The sequence below is a fragment of the Lutjanus erythropterus genome, chromosome 2 (assembly GCF_056507025.1).
Source record: "Lutjanus erythropterus isolate fLutEry1 chromosome 2, fLutEry1.hap2, whole genome shotgun sequence".
NCBI lineage: Eukaryota > Metazoa > Chordata > Actinopteri > Lutjaniformes > Lutjanidae > Lutjanus > Lutjanus erythropterus.
Genome location: NC_139318.1, coordinates 30,612,884 through 30,638,657, shown reverse-complemented (window position 1 = coordinate 30,638,657; position 25,774 = coordinate 30,612,884). Strand labels below are relative to the sequence as shown.

General features: G+C 39.2%; 1 protein-coding gene across 1 annotated transcript in view; it reads left to right on the top strand.

Annotated features, from left to right (window-relative positions):
* iars1 (isoleucyl-tRNA synthetase 1) overlaps window positions 1–25,774 on the top strand; it is a 77,549-nt gene that overhangs the window by 23,917 nt on the left and 27,858 nt on the right. Inside the window, exons 12-23 of the mRNA XM_084736908.1 lie at window positions 1,281–1,372; window positions 2,856–2,954; window positions 8,570–8,696; window positions 11,966–12,039; window positions 14,632–14,826; window positions 15,126–15,212; window positions 16,754–16,837; window positions 19,982–20,126; window positions 22,458–22,578; window positions 22,910–23,001; window positions 23,472–23,549; window positions 24,128–24,249. Coding sequence (XP_084593034.1) covers window positions 1,281–1,372; window positions 2,856–2,954; window positions 8,570–8,696; window positions 11,966–12,039; window positions 14,632–14,826; window positions 15,126–15,212; window positions 16,754–16,837; window positions 19,982–20,126; window positions 22,458–22,578; window positions 22,910–23,001; window positions 23,472–23,549; window positions 24,128–24,249 — 1,316 coding nt within the window. The remainder of the gene's footprint in view (window positions 1–1,280; window positions 1,373–2,855; window positions 2,955–8,569; window positions 8,697–11,965; window positions 12,040–14,631; window positions 14,827–15,125; window positions 15,213–16,753; window positions 16,838–19,981; window positions 20,127–22,457; window positions 22,579–22,909; window positions 23,002–23,471; window positions 23,550–24,127; window positions 24,250–25,774) is intronic.

Genomic DNA, 25,774 nt, shown 5'->3' with positions numbered 1-25,774 from the left:
CTGTCACGATTTCAGCTTCATCAAATAAATATATAAAAGCTCTGTTGAATTCCCTTCATTCGTGAGATGCATAAAATGTTGGTGTCATACATATAATATTTTTTTCCACCTTGGTGTTGGTGTGTAAATGATGCTGACATTTCATAGCAGGGTGTGTAATTTACATGATAGTAATGGCGCCCATAACAACATTAAATCTAATTTGCAGCATATGTAGATGCTGTGGCTGGTAGGTCCTTCAGAGGTACATTTTTGTTTTAATCTTTTTTGGCTTTATAGCAACTACGCAACATACAGGACTTCAATAGGAACCTCTTCCTACTGGAGGAGGACAGTGATGATGCTTCATGCACAAACGTAGTCAAAGTTGATGGACAGTGTTTCCCAGACGTCAAACTTGTTTTGTGAAGATTGCGATCGTATTATTATCACCATCTTGTTGTTGCTGTTTCCATTCAACACGACACAAATTCAAAATATACACTGCAGAATTATTTTCTGGACGTACATATACATGTATATGTATAGAAATAATTTAATATATTGGTTTTGTTTTATTTTGTCATATATTGTATCTTATTCTAATTTTAATTATCTGTGTATATGTCATAAGCTATATGTATGGAGAATAAAGGCACTGGAACGTTGTTTTTGTTGTGCAGCCCTGTGTTGTATAATGATTATAAATTACCTTGATACCTTGGAATTAATATTATGTGAAAAATATGATTAGCAGTGGATGTAGAGAAAACTGGACGATTGAAAAAATAAATTGTGTATTTAAAGAACAGATTTGCTGCGTGAAGAAACTGTTCACTGCAGGTTATAATTAACAGGATCTACTTGTGGCAAGGACAGCTTGAAAGTGCTTCCATTAACAGAAAGTAATGAGAAAAATATTGTGAGATTCAAAAGAGCCGCATGATTATGTGACATATTGGCCAGAATGCTTTATTTAAAAAAGACAAATGTGGCTTCATAAGCTGGTTTTCACCTGGATTTTTGGCATTATTAAATTTTCATCTCTTTTATTATGTTTTAAATATCTACTTTAAATTACATGATTTTTTAAATGGACATAAATAACAAGACTGAAGCAAGTTAACATCAGCTCAAGATCTTGTTGCTGGCCCTCAATAGTTTAAATTCTCTTCTTGCAGCAGTGACATCACATGGAAACTTAAACCACAGAGAAACACGGCCTTTTGCCCTGATATTAAGTTGCTCTTTAAAGCTGCATCATGTAAATCATGTCTATTGTTCTGGTCTTCTTTTCATAGGATGCTGACAAGAATATCATCAAGTGGCTGAAGGAGAAGGGGCGCCTCGTCAATGCTAGCAGTTTCAAACATAGTTACCCCTTCTGCTGGAGGTGAGACGTATATGGAATTTAAACTTTAATGTTACCTCTGTGCCGTGTTGGAGTGGCTTCTCCCTACTCACTTAAACTAAGAGCTTCACTTTAAGTCTTCCACTGTGCACCCTTAAAACAACAGTTATAGAATAACCCCACCTGCTGAAGAGGTCACAAATGGGTTAGGCCTGTATAAATGAAATATTATACTTTCTACTTCTATATAGGCACCCTTATATAGTGATAGAAGACATATTGTACAGTTCACCTTCAGTACAGTGGGCTCAAGCCTTCCTCTGCAGCATCGGTGCAGGACGTCAATAGAGGTTTTGTGGTCTCTGCACAGAATCAATTCACAAAGCCAAAGCCAGCGTGGTGACACACATAACCTCTCAAGGTCCCACATTATCACATCATAATAGTCGCGCACACACACAGACACACACACTCATTTTTTGTGCAGCCTAAGTCACTCTCTCACTTGGAGCTGCTGCAGACGACCTGAGCAGGATTAATTAACCCAGTAAATATATGAGATGTGCTCTCTAAGCCATGAGGCCTTACAGACTCCAAGATATGAAAATGTTGTATTATTAACCCCTCAGCACCTGTAAGGTAGAGCTCAGTCATGGTGTAGGAGCCCAGGGTGCAAACTCAACTTTTTTTTCCACTGGCCAAATAGTTAGTGAATGTTTTTAACAGCCACTTACCATTTTTTTAGCAGGTGAGTGAAACAAATCTACCAGCCACTTCCTTATTTTACCAGCATTTGCCCTGGTGGCTGCTCTACACCAGAGCTTCTCAAAGTTTTAATGACTGACTGAGACTGGCATGTGATTGAGAGCTGCACAGGAAAACTCATGAACTTGAAGGATTTGTTATTGGTCTAATAAGTTCCTCGAGTATAGAATTCACCCTTATCTGTCCTTCGAGGCTGACGAAGTAAGAGATGATCCATTTTTCCTGAAGCCTCCCTTTCTCCTCAACTGTACAGCATTTTTGTCTGTGGTGTCTTTTCCATCTCACATCCACATTAAACTGCCAAGTTGTCTACTGAAATTGCTAATTTTAGCTAACAGCATTAGCACCAATGACAGAAGGTAATTCCTGTGACACACAAGAGGTGTCACTAGTTGTCATGCAACCAGAAGCTTTCTGCAAGCTGCCATTCCTAACCTGACAGACTCTTGTTGAGCAGCGCAGTTGAGGCAGTAGCTGAGAAGTGTATGTATGTAAGCTATTGACACTGGGAGTATTGAAATTAGCCATAGATTTCTATGGGCAATCTTTACACACACACAGACGCATAAGAAAATACACACAATGAAACATTAATTACAACCCTTAGCTTCTAGTCTGAAAATTAATCTTGCTTCATGAAATTGACTTTGTCTTATGAATGCAGTTTTCATCAGTTTTTTGGAATATTATTTTTTCTCAGATTTTTTTAATCAGTATGTTTCAGCCTTATATTTTATGTAATGTGTTTATATACTTTTAGGTCTGACACACCCCTGATCTACAAAGCCGTCCCCAGCTGGTTTGTTCGAGTGGAGCACATGGTGGACAAACTACTGGACAACAATGGCAAATGCTACTGGTAAGCTACCTCCTGAAAGAAGTGATAACTATCTGGGCGCTAAGTGAAAGTGAAGTGGCAGCTCTGAACATCTTGCCAAACAAGTGGTTCTAAAATACTCCCAGACAGTCCCAAAACAATTATGGCTGCAATTCTGCGCGACAGCATCAGGTTGTTTGTCGCAGTCGTTGGGGCCGTCCCTGCAGGACAGCTACTGTATGACCGGGCATAGTAATTTAAAATGTGAAGGTGCTGCAAGGATTTTTCTTTTATATTTTCATTAAATGGGGTTAAATCCTCATCAAAGCATTTTATTATGACACACATGGGACTGATGTTTTGTACAAAACATTAGCATGATGCTAATTGTGACGGCAGAATGAGGAGAAAAAGTCAGCGTCAGCATGATGGCTTTGCTAAGTGGTATTACCCCTGGTGCTCCCAGTGCTCTTTTCTGAGCCACAGTAGCTGCCTCTGGTAATGGGACTGTCAAACTGAGATGAATGACTAGCTGCTAGGAAGGTGAAGACGAACAGACACACATGTACACAGAGACTGGAACAAACGCACACACTATTTTAAAGGCTATATTCCTTATCTGAGGGATGCTAGTGATGCATGTAAAACAGGGCAAACATCCATTATGTATGTTAAAGTAATTTGCAGTATATTTTAAGTGGAATAGGACTATAACTAGCTATTATTTTCATTATCACTCAGTCTGCCCATTATTTTTTCAATTTACCACTTATTAAGCAATCACTTCAGGTACAAAATGTCAGCAAATACTCAGATATATTAAATTTACTATCATAGAAAACTAAGAAAAATTCACATTTGAGAAGCTTGAACCAGTGAATTTGCTTTTTGTTGCTTTAAAATTGACTTCAAACAATTCCTTCAGCGTTTGCCCTAGAATTATTTTCAGGAGCGGTGCTGTTATGCACACTGTATGTCCACAAGCATGCAATGCCAGCCTGTATTCATGTGTGCTGGAATTTCAAAAGTTTTCCTCAAGTTTGGGGAAGAGTTATTTGCATGTATTTGGCTGGGGGGTTTTAGAGGCACTGCAGAGGGGGTGCAGAAGACCAGGGGAGAAATAAAAGTGAAACAGAGTTGAATGAATATGATTTGTGTAGGGGAAATAAACAAACGAGTTTACTGATTAAATCCTGCCAACCTTTATTTCCTAAATTTCAACTTTTTATTCTTTTTATTTTTTTTTTAATCACTTCCGTCCCCAGCTATTGTTAATGATTAATTAAAAGTTTTGGAGTCGAGGGGGCCCGGATTTTTGTTGGCTTCTGAAATGGGGGCATGCCAGGAAAAAGTTTGGGAACCACTGACATTAAGTACCATGGGCTTGTCAAAATTGCCTTTTTGCTGCTTGCACCTTTCTCTTTCTCACACTCTCTCCTCACTGACTGACCCTTTACTTCCCTGTCGTTTACCTTCTGTGTGAGGACTGTTAGAACCTAGGGGAAATGGGTTTAGGTCCAAAAGTTTTCTTTACAAACACGAAAAGCAAGCAGGAACCGATGTAGGTAACATTTTATCAGTCCATCTGTTTGATTCTCCTCCGCTCCATGTTAGAACCATGGACAGCGCGACTGCCCTGGCACACACAACAAACAGCGCCAGCGAATTTTTACTATTACTAATTTATTTCCTGAACATCATGTTTTGGAGCTCTCCTCAAACATCTCAAAGTAGGCTTTCGGAGGAGCCCAGGTCCTCCCCTTAGCTCCCATGTAATTTGAACCATGACTAATGACCTTCTCCTCTGCTCCACTCGCATTCAGTGTTGCTTTTTTGTCACTCGCTCTTTCCTGCTTATGGTGCCCTGAGAAGAATGAGGAGCCAACGGTTGGGTGTTATCCTGCTCATAGGGTGTGAAGGTGAAAATCATTAGTAACCAACTGATTTTAAAGATCTTGCTAAATTTTTACAACTGTGGTCATAAGTTGGATGATGATGATTCAGATGAATGAATATTGGGGAAACACTGAACTCGATTATCAAAATTGTTGCTGACTAATTTTCTGTCGACGCATGAATCAATTAGGCTAATTGTTTCTGCTCTGCATTTAAATGTAAGATACTTGAAGACATGATGAAACAATTATGCTGTCTGTGTGTATTTAAAGAATAACAGTGAATTCAGTATAACTTCTGATACATACATTTAGCTGTGGTACTTGGGGCCAAATTATGCATGTCTGCACACATTTCCTGCCCATGTCTGTGTGGCTGCACACTGAAGGTGATGCCCTTATGCAGCTCTTTAATTAAGCTTATTCTCCAGCCCTAATTGTTTGATTTTTTTTAAGGAAGTTTTTTCTTTCTGACTAGACTCCACTTCTGTACTTGAGTTCTTGTCTCTGGAAGATTTCCTGTCTGCCGGTGAGGGTTGCCAGCTCATCAGCCTCTTAAAAAAGTGAAATCCTTCCAGAGTTCAGTCCCTCTATATGAAGTTCATGTTGGCTGATGAGAGACTTAAAAGAATCCTTCAGAGTGCTGGTTACCATATTCTCAAAGTGATTTGTTCATTTTATCTCTCTTTGCTCCCATGGTGCAGTGGGTGGACCCAGGCTAAGTGTCTATTGAGAAAGTTCAGACTGATTTCTCCAGATGTCTGTCTGTCTGTCTGCCTGTCTGTCTGAATAAATTAAGGACAGAATTAATGAGTGCTCACAGGGGGATCTGGTCTCTATAGAGGCTCAAGGTGCAGAAAGCTCGGTCACAGGCGACCGATCACAGAACGTAGGTTTGTGGTCAGAGGGGAGAAGAAACTGTGGTGCTGAGTGACTGGTCCTAAAATGACTCAGGATGGATTAGGCTGGAATAAGACAGGTTTTTCTCCTCCTTTGAGTTTTTTTCTCTTTGTCTTTTTGCCTCTCTGTTTGTGTCAAACCCACTTGTTAGCTAAGACAGCTATTCTCAACCAGCATCAGTATTGGTAATGTTAGATTTATTTTGTTTTAATGCTAGAATATTTTGGTAATTTACAAAGCTAGTTATTTCATTAATATGTCCCCAAGAATGTGCTCAAGAATTTACATAAATAAAAAAACCCGCCAAATTAAAATGCATAATTCCAAATGTGTTTAGCCAGTGTTAGCTGGGTAATGGATGCAATGACACAAAATGAATTGCTTTTTGAAATGTGTTGTGGGAGATCCTGTACAAGTAAAAGCCCCAAAGCATGTGGTAAGAAAGTATGAACCTGAATACATTAAATCTGGATTCATAATAGTAGGCAATGATACTGAGCCGAAAAACACAAACACAATCCTGTCACAGCTAGGGATGGGTATCGTTAGGATTTTATCAGTATTAATGCCAATACTTATCAGCAGCAGGAGCTTATCAATACTTTGGTGTCGACCAATCAAGAGTCAGTTTTTTCTGTCTTCTTAATTCCTCAAGTTGTTCAGAAATGAAACCTGGTAAATCATTCCTAAATATGACAACAGAAATTATATTATATTAAAAGACTCGCGCTAAAGCTGAATGTCCCAGGCATCTTCACCAGTTGATGATACATTTACAGTGCTGTTGAACAAATCTCTGTATTTGTATTGCAGTGTAGAGACAATTAGTCATAGTGTTCATTTTAGTACGATAAGGAAGAATGTAAAACCAAGCTGTTTCATTCTAACATAACCCTATATAGCTGCTTAGCTAACATACTTGGACAGGCCAGACATATTCGATTTATGTTTTGTTTTTCAAATTTTAAATCATTGTTTCACTTGAACCTTGCAAGTGAAACTGCCTCTAGGATGAGGACCAACCAATAAGTTTGGCTGGGGTTACTGAAGTGTACATTCCAGAGCCACTAATGATCTCCTGCACTCCTGTTGCAGCACTATTGTAGCATGCAGGAGTATCCACACTGCTTCAACACATGAATAAATGCAAAGCTCAGACCTACTGTGGGTAGTTACAGTTGCTAAGCCATGATTGGACAGTCCCTGTTCAGGAGGAGGGATTTAGTGGAGACTAATTTGCCCGATTAGTTGCATTTTGCCCTTAATAGTTTCTCTTTTTCTTCCCTCCATTTTTCTCATTTGCCACCTTCCTTACCTTTTTCCATCCTGCACACGCTCAGTCGGTTTCCACCCGACCCCAACCTCTGTCCCTCTGTCTCCCTCTCGTATCCATCCCCAGCGTCTCTGACTTATAATAGAAGCCTACACATATTAAATGGCTCTTCTGTGTGCGTCTCGAGCACAAGACAGCACACTTTAAATTCTACATTTAGCATGAAGCAAAAAAGGGAGGGTAGCGGGTGAAGGGGGGGTTTGGCGAGCAGCAGCAGCAGCAAAGAAAAAAAAAAATCATTAAATTGATATATTAGGGGCCTAAATAGAAATGCCTCCTACAAATGGGAATTGATGAACTCGTTGCTTAGCGCGTGGATCCTGACGACGATTTATACCCCCCCTGCACTGTTCTCCTGAGCCGCACAGCCTGGCACAGCGAAAGAGGGGGACAGGAAAAATGAGAGAAAGAGGAAGAGATTGTGAGATAGCGTATTAAAGAAAGAAAATCAGTTGAGGCAAAATAGGAAAACTGGAGAGCAGAAGAGGGGCACAAAGGAGGAAGATGCCTTGAAGGGAATGTTAACCTTTGCAGTTGAGCTCCATAAAGAAAGAGCAGTGCAGTGTATTTTTAGGACTAAAATGAGTAAGAGGCGGAAAAGAAGCCAGCTCAATGAAGGAATAAGAATGGACATCATGAATTTGAATTTGAAGCTTGCTATTGTTGCGACAAAATATATTCCACATTCAATTAAGAGGGTATCTGCAGGTCTTGCAAAGTCTTCAACAGCATTGCATTCAGTTTTCTCAAAAGACTTTAAAAGGTATTAAAAAATCTTTAAATCATGGAAAGTAATGTTAGTTACAAAATATTTTTCTATCTGGTGGCAGGCTTAGACACCCCAAAAGTGGGACTATTGCGATTGTGAGTCTGCTCAGTTTCTTTTGTTTCAAACTTGTAACACTATGTGACTACTGCTAACTACGGAAGCTCGGAAGCTTATCAACACACAATGGGCAAGTGTTGATTTTAGCAAAATCTTGTCCGGATAGTGAAAGGTTAATAAGTTCTGTCATGAGGAATCATTTTTATATACTGCTGGAAAGTACTGAAAAAAATGTGTTATGATAATAAACTACAAGATTGTAGTCAGTAGAGTGCAGATCACCAGGCAACATTTGGGGACGCATCAGCTGCAGTGCTTCATTTGACTGCCAGATGCAACCAGTGGAGATTTGCAAAGTTTGAATGAAGTATTTTGTATAGTAGAGGATAGTGTTATGGTATTGTGACCGTGAGCCTGGGTTCATCTAACTGAATGAACTTTATGAAGAATATATAAATGGATCTCCACAATAATTCTGGGCCATATTGTCTCTACTGGTTTTCTGTTGTGTTTGACGATTGTAAATATCTGTTAAAAGAGGTTTAAGCATGTGTGAGTATGAAAGCAGTATTCCTGTTACGTGTTGTTTCAAGCTAAAGTCAACCTCCATCCTTCATGCACACTTGATAGTCTGTTTTTGAAATTATGTTTTGAATAAATAACTGAAACCAGAACACTCGTCATTATCTCTCCGTCCCTGCAGGGTTCCAGAGTTTGTGCGTGAGAAGCGTTTCGGGAACTGGCTGCGAGACGCACGTGACTGGGCGATTTCGAGGAACCGTTACTGGGGCACGCCAATCCCTCTCTGGGTCAGCGACGACTTTGAGGAGGTCAGGAAAACAAGAAAACACGCACAAATACTCACTTACAATGCTTTAATAGAGTACTTAATGCTTCTAATGTGTCTTTGTACTCTGCAGAGATCACACAATTTGTCTGTGTCATGACCAAATACCAAGTCAGTTACTCTTTTCTCAGGGGGCTGATCGCAGCCTTGGCAGCACTCACAAATCAATCCGGGCTAAGCATGAGAGGGCATAATTGAAAAGTTGAACCCTCCATAACTCTCACTTTTATTTACCATAGAAATGAGTTTGAGGAAAAAACGTCTTGTGTCTCTCCAAAGGCAGATTGGTCGGCTGCAAGGGTAGAGAAATCCAGCTCTTCTCACAAATTGGCAGGGTGAAAATTTTTCTTGCTGACCTCTTTTTGACACTCACATAATTTAGCATATCTGGCCTCCTTTTTTTGTGGAGGCTTGTGTAGGAGAGGCTCTCTGGCGTGGCAGAGTGATGTGACCATGGTGTCAAACCAGAGAGTGTAGCGTGACTCCGTACTGCAGTCAAAGTCAGCTCCCCTCAGGCACCATTACCGAGTGCCTCCGTAAACTCGGCACATGAATGATTCATTAATGTAAACAGCAAATAAACATAAACCAAAACGTGTTTGGTTTCTCTTCATGCCGGTTAGGGTAACTTCAAAGGTCCTCAAGACAAACAGCAATTGGGGAGGGGGGAAAGGAAGGAAGACACGGAAAATAAGAAGAGGAGGAGGAGGGGATGGAATAAATTAGCTGGTGGAGAAAATGAGGAAGTGAAAGATGCAAGAATAGGGGGAAAATGAGAGATGAAAAGAGGAGGAGGCAAATAAATGGAAGAGGCAGACAGTGGAGTAGCCAGCCAAACTGTAAATGTTCGTCTGGTTGTGAATGTTCGTTGCCAAACTGGGCTGACTGTGTGAAGTAGACTGAACTGAATAGAGATGTCAGAATTGGGTTGTTTGAGCGTTTGAAAAATGAAGTGTTGGTCCCCTGGCTGAAAGAGGGACAGCCAGCGACCTGCTTGCTGGAAATAGCATTGTGACTGTTTCCAGAGCACTCGCGCTCCCTGGTGCCTCCCTCACACACCCCTCAGCGGGCAAAACCACACATCCAAAACTAAAGCTGTGTGTCTGTCTGTCTGTCTGTGTATTTCTCTGTGTGTGGCAGTACAATTTCCATCTCTCTGTTTCTTTTCTTTCTGTTGTATCTCCCCTCTGTCTCTGTCTTTTCTGCATGTGTTTCTTTTACTCTTGTCTTCTTTTGTGTCTGATGGTGGTGCATCAGGCTGTATCTGGGCCATGTTACCTGGTGCTGTGGTAAAACTAGAGCAGAGCCTACAGGTTAACTCTCTGAGGAGACCAGATAACACACTTTACCATACTTTCTAAGGTAAAGTTACTCAGGAAGAGTGCTGAAGTAGGCCTACTTTTAAGTTCAGTTGTAATTGTGACAATTTAATACAAAAACAGGCAGAAATATACATCAGGATGAGGAGGTTTAGCACTGATAGTCCCTCGCAGGCTTTAAACAAACAAGTTTAAATTAGGGTAAGAACAATTAGCTTCAGTTGCTGTGGGTTTTAAGGTATAGCTTGGCATTTTTGGAGTACTTCCTTGCCTGGACTTAGATGAGAAGATCAGTACCAACCTTGTGTGTACAGTAAATAAGTTACCCTGCCCTTGTCCAAAGGTAACAAAATCCACCAGCTTCTCTGGAGCTCACTAATTAACATCTTTGTTTAATCCCTAGAAAACCCAAAATGTAAAAACAACATATTTAGTGATATATGAGAGTGGGTTTGATTTTCTTATCATTACCTTAAAACTTAATCTGATACAGTACATCAAATGGTAGGGCTGCACAACTAATCAAAATATTATCAAAATGGCAGAAGGCCAAGTGCAATATCCAACATCACATCCAACAGAAGCTGCATTTTTCTGATAAAGGAAATATGTGACAAAAGAGCATTTTAATGTAAAGTATAAAGTTCTGTTGTGCTGCTCACAAATCTTGTTCTCCGGATGTAAGAAAACATGTTGTTTGGTATCGACCCCAACATATGTCACATTATCCTAATTGATTTGTTTTCAGTGAAAGTGAAAATTGTAAAAAATCAAATCTTTAATCATATTGTATCCGTCAAAATAATCTCAATTTTGATTATTTCTTTTTATCGTACATCTCTATCAAATGGTAACATTTCTGTTAAATACTGTACATGGTCCCCTAGAAATGCAATCAATTAAAAAAAAAAATACCCAGCAAGAAAATAAACAAGTGTACTTCCCAAATTTTCACTTTCCTTAAATAAAAGGAACCATGAGAAATCCATTTTATCAAGTTTAGCCCAGCTGTTACTGGATTTTTTAGGCCAATACTGATTGAATCTGGTAACAGTATTTTGTCCACTATTTATTATTTTGACCAAAAAAAAATCCCGTTTTAATTGGTTGATTAATTATTAAAAAAATGAAATCGAATGAAAAGGTTTATATCATGTTAATGTCTTCAAACTGGTTGTTTTATCTGTTTCCACCACAGGGCCAGAATCCAAAGTTTCAGGGACATGAACATTTCAAATTGGTCGAGTACATGCAGCACTTTACTTCAGCCACCATTTTTAAATCTGTTTGGTTATTTTAAGTCTAGAATTTTGGCCATTTCAATGCTGCTCGTGCCTTTTCCAGGGTTGACTCAATGACCCAATTTGCAAAGCAGTGAATCACGATCAACAGTTGCAGCACAACTTGAATCTCCTCCGTGATTATGTTATTGCACAAATAATGATGCCTGTCTGTTGCTTTATATGGCATCATTACCGTTGTATAGTCACGCAAAAATGACATGTAAAAACAGCTGTCGTTTTGTCAGTTGTCAGCCGATTAATTTGCCTAAACTCCGTGTCTTTAGACTGTGGTAGAAATGCAGATAACGTCAGGCTGAAGGAACCTTTTAGTTCCTTGAAAACTAATTCTTCTGAGTACTTTGGGGTAAAAAAAGCAGCTTTTGTTGGGAAACAGTCAAGAAATAGAAGGTATTTCATTTACTCTGATAAGCAAGAATGTTTGAGAAGCCAAAACCAGCGAATGTTGGCCATTTTTGCCTGATGATTTAAACAGCTATTTTTTTTTCTTTGAGATCACCTAATTGATTCATCGGCTTATCCTTTCAGCAGTATTGAGGTAATTTATCACTATCAATGCTGATTTGTGATGTTGTTCACTCAAGCTGCACTCTGTGTGGGTGTGTGTTTGTGTGTGTGTGTGTGTTTATCAGGTGGTGTGCGTCGGGTCCATGGCTGAGCTCGAGGAACTGACCGGAGTCAAAGTAACTGATCTGCATCGGGAGAGGTGAGTCACTGATCAAACATGGAGATTATCAGCCTGAACATGTGCTCGGTGGTGTGTGTCTGCTGTGATAGTGTGATAGATTCACAGGCTCTGTGTGTGTGTGTGTGTGTGTACAGGAGTGGAGTTTTTAATGTGGTGTCTGTGCTCGTATGTGTGTACCGGTGTATGAATGTGTCCCTGTTAATTCTGCCCTCTGCCTCACTAATGTGACCTGTCTGTCTGAACCAGACTGGTGTTGTGGAACACAGATCGCTTTACTCTTCCGCTCTTCATCCACTAATTACCTGTAATCACTTCCATGGGGTTAGCCATCTTTAATTGATGGGGGAGGAAGAGGTCACGTTCATCCTGCTCCTGTGGTTCGGTTGTACAGGACACGTTCCTGTGCAGGTCTGCAAGACTTGGGAAAAGTAATGAAAATGATTTAACCTATCTTCAAGATTATAAAGAATCTCATGTAATTTATAATGGAGAGAATAACTCATTAGCTATGTAGCAGATGTTTAAAACCAGGTTTTCAGAGTGTACTGTGGTTTGAAGCTTTGATGTCTGATATGCAATGAATTAAGACATTTAACAGAAACATTGTAGGCTTTGAATGCATTCAGGTTAAGCCACGTAGGCATTACTTGGTTTGTACTGTTTGCTAATGTTAACTGGCAGGCCATTCTCCGTAAAAGCAGTTCATCAGGGAGACTGAGAATTAAGATTCCCTCGACTAAATTGATGCTTAATTATGTCTATATGTCAATGTCACAAATTTGCCCAGAAGGGACACTCTCATTTTAGTATTGCACTTCCTTAAAGTTGTTGAGTTGCAAGATACAGATTTTAGTCTGTATGGTAAGAATTTAGGCAGCAGAGCCTGAGGTATTTTGACTTTGAGTCCCTCACATGGGTCAAGCCCCCAAAACATTGGATCCTTACAGAACAGGTGGTACTTGAGACTTTTTGATGTATTGACTGCATGGCTGCTAGTAGTCGATCTCACAATACCTACCCAAGCTAGCTAAGTTGCTAACTGGACAATAAGTTTGCACATTTTATTCAAGAGACATATTCACCATTGAGCATGCCGCTTTTGTGGATCAGTTTATAATCTGACAGAGCAGAGTTTTATCAAATTGGATGGTGAAACACTGCCAATAGGCTGTGATGGTTTCATTTGTTTTGAACACTCTGCCTCACAGGTCATACTTGTATTGGTCAGAGTCACAAAATCGTGTGAAATAGGATAGTCACGAGACATATAGAAAGAAATTTGATTTGAAAACTGGGCGAGTCATAATTTGACATACCATACTGTTGCTAGCTAGCAAATTAATGAATCTTAGCTCTGTGCCGCCAAACGTTGAAGTTTGTTTGATGGGTGGGTGTCGTGATGTCACTGGTTGAAATTTGTTGGTCCAGGCCTATATAAGCACGTCATATTTTGTTTTCCAGAAAAAAACACGATTGGATTTTGGTAAGATATAAGCACTTATTGTTAAATAAGTGCATAATATTACCAGGAATGTGATCAAAAAAGTTTCAAAGGGCGTATTTTATTTTATCTTGATTTTAAAGTTCACTGAAGTTTGACTTTATACAGTAGATTCATGTGAAGTTAGTTCTCATTAAATTTAACTAATTTCACACAGGAATTTTTGGCTTACGTGCTGACCAAGCACGAACCCATTTGAATTAATGTTACTGACAAACTGGGAACAGGAAAGCCGGTTCTTTGCTAAGTACATAAGATGTATGGATCTCTAACAACTAAATGGACGGACTATTATCACTTCACATTATAAGGTGTAAAGTGGCCCGCGCTCAGAGATAATGGCCCTGCCCATATGTAGAAAAGTGAACATTTTAGAAAAATCGTGTGCATAACACACTGCAAAAACAACATATTAAGCTACTCAAAATGTACTCAGCAGTGCACTTCTTTTAGGAAAATTCCTGTTAAACACTCTGCCTTTCTTCAATAGACTCGGGAGCAGAGCTCTCAGGAGCAGCAGAGTGCTGCGGCGAAGCAGTTTTGGAAACTCATCCATATTCTTCTACAACAAGTCCCCAAGAGTACCTCTGAGTAAATAATAAATAAATTGATATTGCTACACGATAAATAGCTTCAAATACCCCCCGTGTTTGGTATTGACTAATGCTAATTCCGGCGATCAGTGATCAATCCCAAAAGTCCTGATCAGAGTATACTTACTGTTTTCCTCAGCTCAAACAACTTTACTGAAGAAACAGTGATTTTTTTCTTCAAGGGCTTTTTTTCTGAGTGAGTCGGTATATGGAGTAAATTAATCCATATCCTTGAAGCATAAAGCAATAACTGACCTTATTCTAGTGGGTGTCAGCACAACATGAGCACCACAGTTCTTTTCTTAAACCTCGTTCCCGGCGGTGAAACATTATGAAATCGTTGGTTTGGACTGCAGCCAGAAACCTTATAGACCCATGGATCTGCACAGTGTACAAATGTTTAAAAACTTCCTCGTGGCAATAATGAAACCTATAATAAAACAGAGCTGGTCAAATTGTTATTGCTGCCATTTGTCTTATCAATTGTTCCTTTTTTTTTTCTCTTTCTCTGCCCAGCATTGACAGCCTGACCATCCCGTCACGGTGCGGTAAGGGCGTGCTGCGGAGGGTCACAGAGGTGTTTGACTGCTGGTTTGAGAGCGGCAGCATGCCCTACGCCCAGGTCCACTACCCTTTCGAAAACAGGAAGGAATTTGAGGACACTTTCCCAGCAGACTTCATCGCCGAAGGCATTGACCAGACGAGGGGATGGTAAGCTATGGATGAAGGGATACATGGAGAGAAAAGATGGAAAGAGGTTGACACATGTGGAACAGAGACAGAGACATTTCCTGCTGAGTTTATTGAGGGAACTGACAAGCAGATCATGAATGGATGGTGTTCCTATAAGACTTGATTAATATTTTTTGATTTAAAGGTTAAGTATCAAATGATTGAAGTGAATTTGTTTTTCTCAGTCCTACTGGATAGAGAGAAAGAATTGTAATGTTTCGGTCCTACTTGTTACCCTGACCTCGTGTGCTGTCTTTTCTTTTGGTGTCCTGCTGTAGGTTCTACACCCTGTTGGTGCTCTCCACAGCACTGTTTGGAAAACCGCCCTTCAAGAATGTCATTGTTAACGGACTGGTACTCGCCAGGTGAGACCATTCACTTATTAACAAACCGCTCCTCCTTATCTTAATGTAATTTGTCATTTCCATTAGAGATTAATAGGGCTGCAGCTAACGATTATTTTCATAGTCGATTAATCATTAGATTATATTCTGGATTAATCGATAGTCTAAGGTGATGTCCTCAGATTCCTTGTTTTGCTCACAATCCAAAGATATTGACTTTACTGTCATAGAAGAGTAAAGAAACCAAAAACATTCACATTTAAGAAGCTGGAATCTGAGAATTTTGTCTTTTTTTTCTTTAAAAAACCACACAAACCGATTAATGAGCCATCAAAATAGTTGATGATTGATTTAATAACTGATTCATTGTTGCAGCTCTAAATATTAAGGCTGCTGTTATTTTTCTTACTAAGTCCTGTGAAAAGATCAAAACCAATAATGTGTCTCTGAATACTTTATAGTTTCACTATACTGTCTTCAGCACTCAGTCCTAATTCTTCTTACAAAAGAAGACAGAAATCTTCACAAACAGATCCCAAAATGTAGTTTAATGAAAAAGAAGGCTAAATAATTTCCTAATACAGCAGGGCGCTGTAGTTTTTAGTTAACATTTGTCAAAACGGAGTAAATGTTTTATTTGTTCAGAACTATTTTTAGCTGTGGATTTGGTGCACTAGTGAGTATTTAAGGCTGCAGGATGGTGTATGTGGGATTGACTCAAAATAAACTACAGTGTGCATGTTGATGTCTGCCAGTGCAACAGTGTGGCTCACTGATGTGTTTTAATAGTTTGTGGACAACAATGGAGGTCTATGGCACATGGACATATGCTACTGTATATCACACTTTCAATAGCAAGATCCATGTTTGGTTTCTGACTTTTAACGGTATTTGTTTACAGTAAGAGAAATACAGTGTATTGTCAGCATATTTCAGGCATATTCAATTTTGTTGTAAGCTATTTTCATTTTTGTACCTCCACACCATCGACAGCTGTAACTGGAGTCATTATACTTTCAACTTCATCCGACTATCACATTCTCACTAGAAATTACTCACTGGAATATAGTTATATAGTTATTACTTTAATTTAGCAGGAAATAATACCCTTTAATATCTTTTATTAATTCCCTTCAAAGTCTTTGCTACATATGTTATAGGAGTCTGGATGGAAATTGCAACTTGACTGGTTGGCAGAAGAATACAGCCACGGGGCAGTAATTCCTGTTTCTTGTCTGCCTCCACTGATTTTCTCTTGTCTTTACCTCCACTTTTATATTTTATTTCTTCTCTCCTTTCTCCACCTGCCCATTCATCTCCAATTTTTTCTGCTGTTTCTCATTCTCAGTGTGGTGCGTGTGCTGTAACATTTAGCCCTTAGAGCTGCTCTACAATAGGTCTACTTGTCCTCAGCCCCGGGGTCTCAATGCAGCACTGGGCTCACAGGCCTGCTGACCTGGAAGGACTAATTTGAATACCAAGTGCATGGTTTCTAATATGCACTTTAGTGCATGCGTGCATGTGTATGTGCATTAATGCCTTTGCCTGTCTCATTCCTGCAGCGATGGACAGAAGATGAGCAAGCGCAAGAAGAACTACCCCGATCCAGGACTGATAGTGCAGAACTATGGAGCCGATGCCCTCAGGTCAGATCTGTGCTTGTGAACGAGTGTGAGTGTGTTTCTGCAGCATGAATGGTTGTGTGCCGGTGGCAGGATTGTGTGTGTTAAGCTACCTTATGTTATTAGCAGGCACGGTTTTAAAAGATTTGAATCACTGTCCACATTGAACTGGGCAGGTTCTACATACAGTATACATACACTCACGCATACTGTACATTCACATGCATACACACGTTGTCTCCCCTCATACATTCGCTCCTTTCGCCCTGAGCAGTGAGAGTGCCATGGCCATATGGTCTAATGAATAAAGCACTATGCAGTTAAGCCATATGCTCACATATAGACTGATGAACTGTGAACTGCTTAGATAAAGAGAGAAAAGCTTCGGTCTGTTTCTCTTTAAGACTTCAATTTACAATAGAACATGTCTCTTTTGTGCCTTAAAACTTTACTTACAGTAGAGTTGTCACAATACCAGGACATTAAACTTTGATACAGTACTAGTATATAAAAACTATACTCAATTATATTGTTACTCATTTGTTGTTTTATACTTTGTTTTTATGACTTTTATGTTTTATTGTTTTTATTCTATTGCTCTACTGTGTTTGTTTTTGTTTTTTGTTATGTCTGATTGTGCATCACTTTGGTCAACTGCTCTATAAATAAATTTGGATTGGATTAGTGCTGCAACTAAAATTATTTTCATTACTGATTAATCTTCTGATAATTTTCACAATTAATCAACTTATCGTTTAGTCTATCAAATGTTTAACAAAATGTGATCTCTGAGCCCGAAGTGATGTCTTCAGATTGTTTTTTTGTCCAGACCCCAAAGACTCTTCATTTACTATCGTAATTGAAAAGCAAATCCTTAAAATCAAGAAGCTGGGGCCTGCAAATAACATTTTTTTCTTTAACATTTAATTGATTATCACAATACTCTGCAACTGATTTTCTCAATTAATCAATCAGTAGTTGCAGGTCTGTACTAAATGCTTCTTTTGATACCATGGCAAAGAGGAAAAAAGTCCTGGACACACAAAATAAGATAATTTCCCCCTTTTTAATGAACAGCTTGCACAAGTCTTTAACAAAAAAACACTGTCTGGTTTGCTTTGCTGCAAGCCAGATTTCAGACATTAAGGCTGAATTGAACTGAGGCCTGAATGAGCAATTAATTATGATATTGAAGGGTATTAAAAAAGATTCAACAGTTATTACGGCTGTAATGATACCAAAAACCCGAGGTATGATAATACCACGAGAGGACGTCCATGATACGATATTTACAGCAGTATTAAAAAACAAAGGAAAATCATGCTTTGAAAAAATATCCTTTGTTAAACAACAAATCAAATGTCCACAGCATTTAATGTTCATATAAAATTTGTTTTTCTTTCTAACTTTATAAATTAAAGCGTTTCTGCTTCCTCCTGTATGCACAGTTGCAAAACAAAAACAATGCAGCAGTCAGTTGCGGTCATTTTAATAAAATTAATAAATAAATGATTAACCATTTAATATCACAGTAAATATCACCACGGTCCGGTACAGTGATGGGACATTTTTTTATTAGTATTAGTTTTATTAGCTAATATTTGATATATTGTTAAATCCCTAACTGTTTTTATTTTGTTTTTACACGTGATAGAAAAAAAAAACCTTTAACTTACAGTATAGCTGTTATGACACAGTGAGCTCCGTAAGTATTTGACTGAAACTACTTTGCATTAGATAGAAACAGAACCAGGGAGAGACTGTACTCTACACTGTGAGGGTTTGTTGTGAAAGTATTTTCAGTCAAACTGGGTAAAGTGGCAAACGTCTGTCTCCATGTTGGCTCATTTCTCGACTGATGGTTCTGTCTATTCTGCATTTTATGCCTTAGAGTTGCTGCTATTAAAACCACTCATGGCCTATTGCATGAAGTTGCATCATGTTCGCTTGCTTCCAGAATCCTCATCAAAACCTTTTCTAACATATCTACACTGTGTGCTGATGCCTGCCACACACCATTATATTGATGTGGATTATTCTGATTTTCTGTCATTGTCCTGTCAACAGTGTGTTTATTTGGCTTAATGAAGAGATTAATTTGCAGTGAGGTTCTGTTGGTAAAATTAGGTTTTCTGCCCCCAAAATGTATGCAGAACATATTCAAGGTGGACATTTAGCCTGATTGGCTAAGCTAATCCAATCCAGATATGTTTGACAGCTGAATAGCTTTGTATTATGCAGCCTGCCTCACAGCTTTACTTTAATGGTGTCAGATAAGTGTAGTGTAGATATTGAAATATGACCCAGATACTAATTTTGGATAATTGCTTTGGAGAGCTCTGTAATTATTAGAGAAATTAAGATAAACCAAACTGTTGTTACTTTGCAAAAAGTTACCATTTATTAAACTTGCTGAAATCTCAAGAGTAGTTTCAGTATTAGGGCTGCAACTAACATTTGTTTTCCACATAGATTAATCTTCTTGAGTAATCACTTAGTTGTTTGGACGATTAAATATCAAAAAATGGTGAAAAATGTTGATTACTGTTGTCCAAAGCCCAAGGTGACATCTTCAAATGTCTTGTTTTGTTCCACAGTCCGAAGATCTTCAGTTTACTGTCATGGAATAATGAAATGAGAAAATATAGAAGATAGAGAAGTTAGAAAATGATTAAAATAGTCAGTTTAATTGTGCCATTTGAAACATACACAGACTAATAAGATGTCACTCCATAGTAACTTTAATTTATCATGCATATTCTGGATCTAGATTTACAAACCTGTCAATGGTGTTACATTTATTGTTTAGTGGTATTCAGCACCATGGCATTGACAGATTTTCACATTTTGTTTTATTTAAGTTTCAACTAACTGTCTTGGTGTGAACTTTGTTTGCCCACAACAGTCTTGTTTTGTTGTCTCATACCTTCCTGTAGAGTGCACTTAAAGAAACTGGGGCATCACCACTCTGTTTTGCAAAGTTTATTCTGACTATTGCCTTGTTTTTACATCTTTCTGTCCTCAATACAAACACACACATTTGTGTCAGCCCACTTACACAGCATCACTCACTCATACGCATCCTATGCACACGTTTAAGTTGTTACCTGTGAACACACTGCATCCATCCTGCCACACTCACCATCTCTTCTCTGTTTCTCTTTGTAGGCTGTACCTCATCAACTCTCCTGTGGTGAGGGCAGAGAACCTGCGTTTCAAAGAGGAGGGGGTGCGAGACGTGTTGAAAGATGTCTTCCTGCCGTGGTACAATGCCTACCGCTTCCTGGTGCAGAACGTACAAAGGTTACAGAAGGTACATGTGTAATGAACAGAATAAAAGGTCATTATTTCCACAACTCTTACAATGATTCTGTAGCTATTCCTGGTCTAAAAACCACAGCGCTGCTTCATATTCCAGCTGTTACTGTTATTAACCAGTGATTATGAGGTAATCGTTGGTATAAAAGGAAATTACTTGTTGTTAGTGCCATGAAATAATGTAGTAATAGCTGCAGTAATATGTTCCCCCTAACATCCCTGTCACTGATGGCTGGGTATTTGAGTCCAGGGCATTTTTTCCAGATTGTCTCTGCTCTGGGAGAACAATTTTTTAAAAAGGTAGTCAGCATGTTACTTAGTTGACTTATTCTCCTCAAAGGGTAGCTCTTCTTACTTCACTCAGTCAGATGGATTCAAAAGAATCCAGCTTCAAATCATTGTTCTTGTGGACCAATCCATGAACTATGAGAAACTACGGGCAGCTACGGGCAGGCCTGGGAAGAAACGGACATGTAACAGGATTACTTAATATGAATACAAAAAAAAAGATAAATAAATAAATCAAATTAGCAGAATTAGAATTTAAAAATACACCTTAAGATAAAGAATGATAAACTACCATGTGCACACATTATAACACTTTACAACAGCAAGTATGTTTGTGAAATGTGAATAGCATACAGACAAAGTATATTTAAATGTATATAATTAACACGATTTGGGCGGCAAAGGAATATCTGGACAAACAATAAACCTACAACATAAAACATTATATTAGGATAAACAGTTTCACCATATTTCATATTGAGGTAATCCAAAAGTGATGGGCTGTAATCAAGTTACATTGCTTTAACACTGGATTAGTAATTAGTAATTTTATTGAAATATATTTAGTAATCTTCCCAACCCTGTCTACAGGCATGGTTTAGGTGTGACAACAGCAAACAACAGTGGCAGCTCCTAAAGAGCATAGATGCTGCTAAACCATCAGTTATATTTTAGAACTAGAGACTATTTCTTCACTTAAAAAGGAGCACAGAGCAGCACTGAAGGCTTTTCACAGTGGATACAATGTTTTCGCTCTTCTCTGCACTTGCTTCAACAAGTTTGATTATGTCTTATGGTTCATTGACCTGACTGGTTGAAGGCAGATGTTCATCCAATCACCTGCCAAGTATTTTGTCAGAAGTGCGTGCCCTTTTCCAAACTATTTCCAAGGACAACTTCCCAGATGGTTCTGTGTAAGAAACCATCTGGAGTGTCAGGTTTTAGTTCTTCAGTTACTGTCCATGACCACCTTTACACTTGCCAGCCTGCAGGATGATTGTAGCAGCAATTTAGATCTCTGAATGTAAAATGTCACTGTGTCCACCTGAAGATAAAGAAAGGAACATCTGCTGCAGTTTGAGCTACTTGTGCCTTGTGGCCTAAGGTTTTAAGGCAGCAAATGAAATTACCACCTGTCACCTGCCAAATACAGGGTAAATTGTTACTGTGTCTGTTTAAAAAAAAAAAATAAAATAAATCACGTCACGTGCCACCATGGCACACGTTTTTTTTTTGTTTTTTTTTAGATAAATAAATTTAACTTTTAAAATGCAATTCTTCAGTATAGTCAGGGATTAATGTGACAGACAAAAAGTCTGAGTGGCCAGTACAAATGCTCAGTTACCTGCCATAGTGGCAAACTTAATTTCAGACCCTAACAGCAGGATATTCATCATCTTTCCCATATCCCCCTCCACTCATTTCCTGGCATCTCTCTTCTGTCAAGTGTGTAATAGAAGAAATAATGATACCCCCCCAAAAAAAATACCATAAAAATACTAAAACACCAGATGTTAGTTTTTGAAGATTTTATGAATGAATTTATGATTGGTCACCCTGTGTAAATGATTATGACCTTCCTGAACGTCAAGCTATTTCAGGCTCTTGGCCATCAGAAGAGGGAGACTAAATGATAATTGTCTGGATAAGCAGTCACCTATTTCATAACTATCATAAAGTCTAGCCAACAACAGATATGTAAGAGTGTTCAATGGCACAGAAGTTTATAGTTAAACATAATTCAGACGGCATTAATCACACAGACACCTGCAGACAATATAAAAACAGATAAAATAGCTATAACATTAATTGTCTGTAGGTGGCAAATGTGGCAAAATTGCTGTAGAACCTGTTTTCCTTGTCTGTAGATGGCTCACATCAATATTTCTTACTTGAATAATTGCTAATATGTGGTACAGATTTCAGCTGCTTCACAACATGTTGTGTCCAATGAAACTGGTAATGAAAATTGGAAATTTGTGCCAGTGCTTCGTTTAACTGTGTTTTGTGTGTGTGCTGGTGAATTTATCTTTTGTAGGAGGATGACATTCAGTTCCTGTACAATGAAAACACAGCAAAGCAGAGTGACAACATCATGGACAAATGGATTCAGTCCTTCACACAGTCCCTCATCCAGTTCTTCAAGGCTGAGATGGACGGTGAGACAGACCCAAACCTCACACACTGCTAATTTTTCTGTTACACAAACACACACGCCCCTTCCGAAAAAGTCCCTCAATGATGGTATACCAGGCAGCAACACCAGAGAATGTGTGGCGTCCTCTTCCATGTGGTATGTGCATGAGTTTCACCACCACCGTAGGTTCACGGGGAAGGGGAGGACGAGGTACAGGTGTGCAGTGTGTAAGCTCACAGCTAGATGCCACTAAATTCTGCATGCTGGTCGTTTCAAATCCATCCCATCTGGCAGCAAATTAATGTTGTTTCTATATTCATCATAAACAGACTGACAGTAGTTTTTTGTTGCAGCTTACCGCCTGTACACCGTCGTGCCTCGCCTGGTCAAGTTTGTGGACATGCTCACCAACTGGTACGTCAGGACCAACAGACGCCGTCTGAAGGTGAGATAACACTTCTGACTCAGTGCTTGTTTATAGACTTAATGTTGTTTTTATGTAAGGAAAATGCAAGGTGCAGGCCAGTGACTAAAAGGTATGTGGTCCCAAGAGTGACACTTAGTAACTGTAGGAGCCAGTGAGTCAGAATCATAATTATTAACATGCATGAATAAATGCTGGTGATTCTCCTCTTTTTTGTGTTTTATTTTGTGTATCTTTCTTTTATTTTTTTGCTTTGTTAAGCACATGAATTATTCATGCAGTTAATGGAAACAGTGATTTAAGCTGCTGCTAAGTCTCTTCATCATCGCCTCCATCTGTGGACATTTTGCAGCAATCAGTTTGTGGCCCTCCTGGTCAACATTTGGTTGTCGTGGATTGGGGGAAACATGCGCCGATGTCTGCTAGAGCACATTTATCTTTTCGCTGTTCCAGGGGGACTGACTGTATTGATGCATGTGTGAACTTTGTAGGGAGAGAGTGGCACAGAGGACTGCCTGTGGGCGCTGGAAACCCTCTTCAGTGTTCTGTTCTCCATGTGCAGGCTGATGGTGAGTCATACGGTTTCTATGTGTGTGTGTGAGAGACTGAGAGAGAAAAGAGAGATTGCATGGAGGAAATTTCTTGTGGTGAGGTTTTACTTTTGTGCATGCAAGACACAAAGAAATAACGCTGGTATGGAAGAGGTGTGTGTGTGTGTGTGTGTGTGTGTGTGTGTGTGTGTGCGTGCTGGCATGGCTATGAATAATGCATGAGCAGTAGGAGTTTTTATTTATAACACATTGAAGATGTTTGCATGTGAGGCGAGAGGCACGCTAAGAGCCAGTTAGCCTAACCCAGATCAATACAGATCAGCTGTGAGCTATACAAATTAATTAGCCGTGGTTGAAATGGAAGAGAATCACATTAGAAGTAACCTCACTCTGGCACAATTCTGTTTGAACTTTTGCACTATTTGAGGGAGAAAAAAGCTACAATAAAATGTGTTTTTAATGCTGATTTTATAGCTGCCTCTGACTTTTAGACCTTTATGTCAGAAAATGTAAATTAACTACAGTAGAGAGTATCTAATAATCTTCTCTTCCCTTTTCTCTCATGTCGTCTCGCTTTCTTTCCTCCTTCCCCTCAGGCTCCCTTCACACCCTTCATTACAGAGATGATGTACCAAAATCTGCGTCACCTCATCGACCCCACTTCTGTCGAAGAGAAGGACGCCAGCAGCATCCACTATCTCATGCTGCCCCAAGTCAGGTTGGAAAAATCCTCCAGTAAAGTTCAAACTTTCAGGGCATGGACCGCTTTATTCTGCGTACATTAAAGGGATAGTTCAGTTTTTTTGAAGTGGAGTTGTATGAGATACTTGTCCATAGTAAGTGTATTATCTACAGTAGCCCCTGTTTGGAGAAGCAGCATGAGTACCGGTGTAGAAAGCTATGTCATGTACTGTGCTGTAACTTCATTTTAGCCCCTTAAAAAAAGGCCCACCTAAAAAGAATCTGTATCATTTTAAGTGTATGCTATATTTGGAATGTTTTCACCACTTGCTGTCAGAACTGCAGTGTTCCTCCTGCGGTGCTGCTCCTGCACAGCCCTGTCTTTTTACAATGAGTTTGTAGAAGAGTGCTCAAAAAACACCTGTGTGGAACATTCAAAAGGTAAATGGGTTAACTGATAACAGGTGATAGTATAATGATTGGATATTAAAGAGGCATCTTTTAAGGGCTCAGTCGTTCACAAGCATTGGTAGGATGAATTTCACCACTTTGTGAAAAACTGCAGGGGCAAATAGTCCAAAAGTCCATAGAACAACATATCTCATCTCAAAACTGGGTTCTCACCATCTACAATCCATAATTGCATTTAGAGATTCAGAGAATCTGGAGAAATTTCTTCACGTAAGGTGCAAAACTGATAAATAACACTGAATGCCTATGACCTTTAACCTCTCTGGTGGCACTGCATTAAAAACTCCATTAAAAACCCACATAATTACATAAAGGACACTACATGGGCTCGGGAAAACTTTGGAAAACTGTTTTCAATAATCACAGTTTGTCGCTGCACCTACAAATGAAAGTTACTTACTATGCAAAGGTGACATTGATAAATTATCTCATTGTGTATTCACTTTGCAGCAATTATCCAGAGCAGCACATCACAATAATATTAACACCAGGCTGAATTTAGTTTGATAATACAAAGTTGGACAGATGTTTTACCCAACAGAGAGTCTGGGTAGGCAGCACCTATCCACTAATTTCTTTTCTCCCTCTTTTCTTTTAATGTTTCCCTGTGGAGAAACCCTGTTGTATGTTTGCCCCCTCTTTAGAAAAGCATGAGCTACAGAGCAGCACCCCTGGATCCAGTAGGAGGTCTTGTTTAATCACTCCTCAGATGTGCAGACACTTACTGAAAACAGACTGTCACCAAATGAATGTAACCGTGGTCATCTGGTTTAAAAACTGCAGCTCTTGCCACACAGTCACCCTGAGGCTCAGACAGAAACCCCCCTTGTGTTCGGCCCTGTTCTCCCAGGATATCCACGGCTGATCCAGAGCCTAATCAGTCAGCCAGAGTGCGTGGCCTTACTTTACTCCAACTGTATCGCACCCTGAGCTCCTCAAAATACAAGCCTCTGAAGCTCAGGAGTCCACCGTAGTTTCTAGATAATGGAGATTTCATTATGTCTTTTTCTCCTCATTGTTGTCTGGGAGTTCCTGAACTCCCAACCAGTCACTCAGAACTGAAGAAGCTTCATGGATGGGAGGCGAAACTT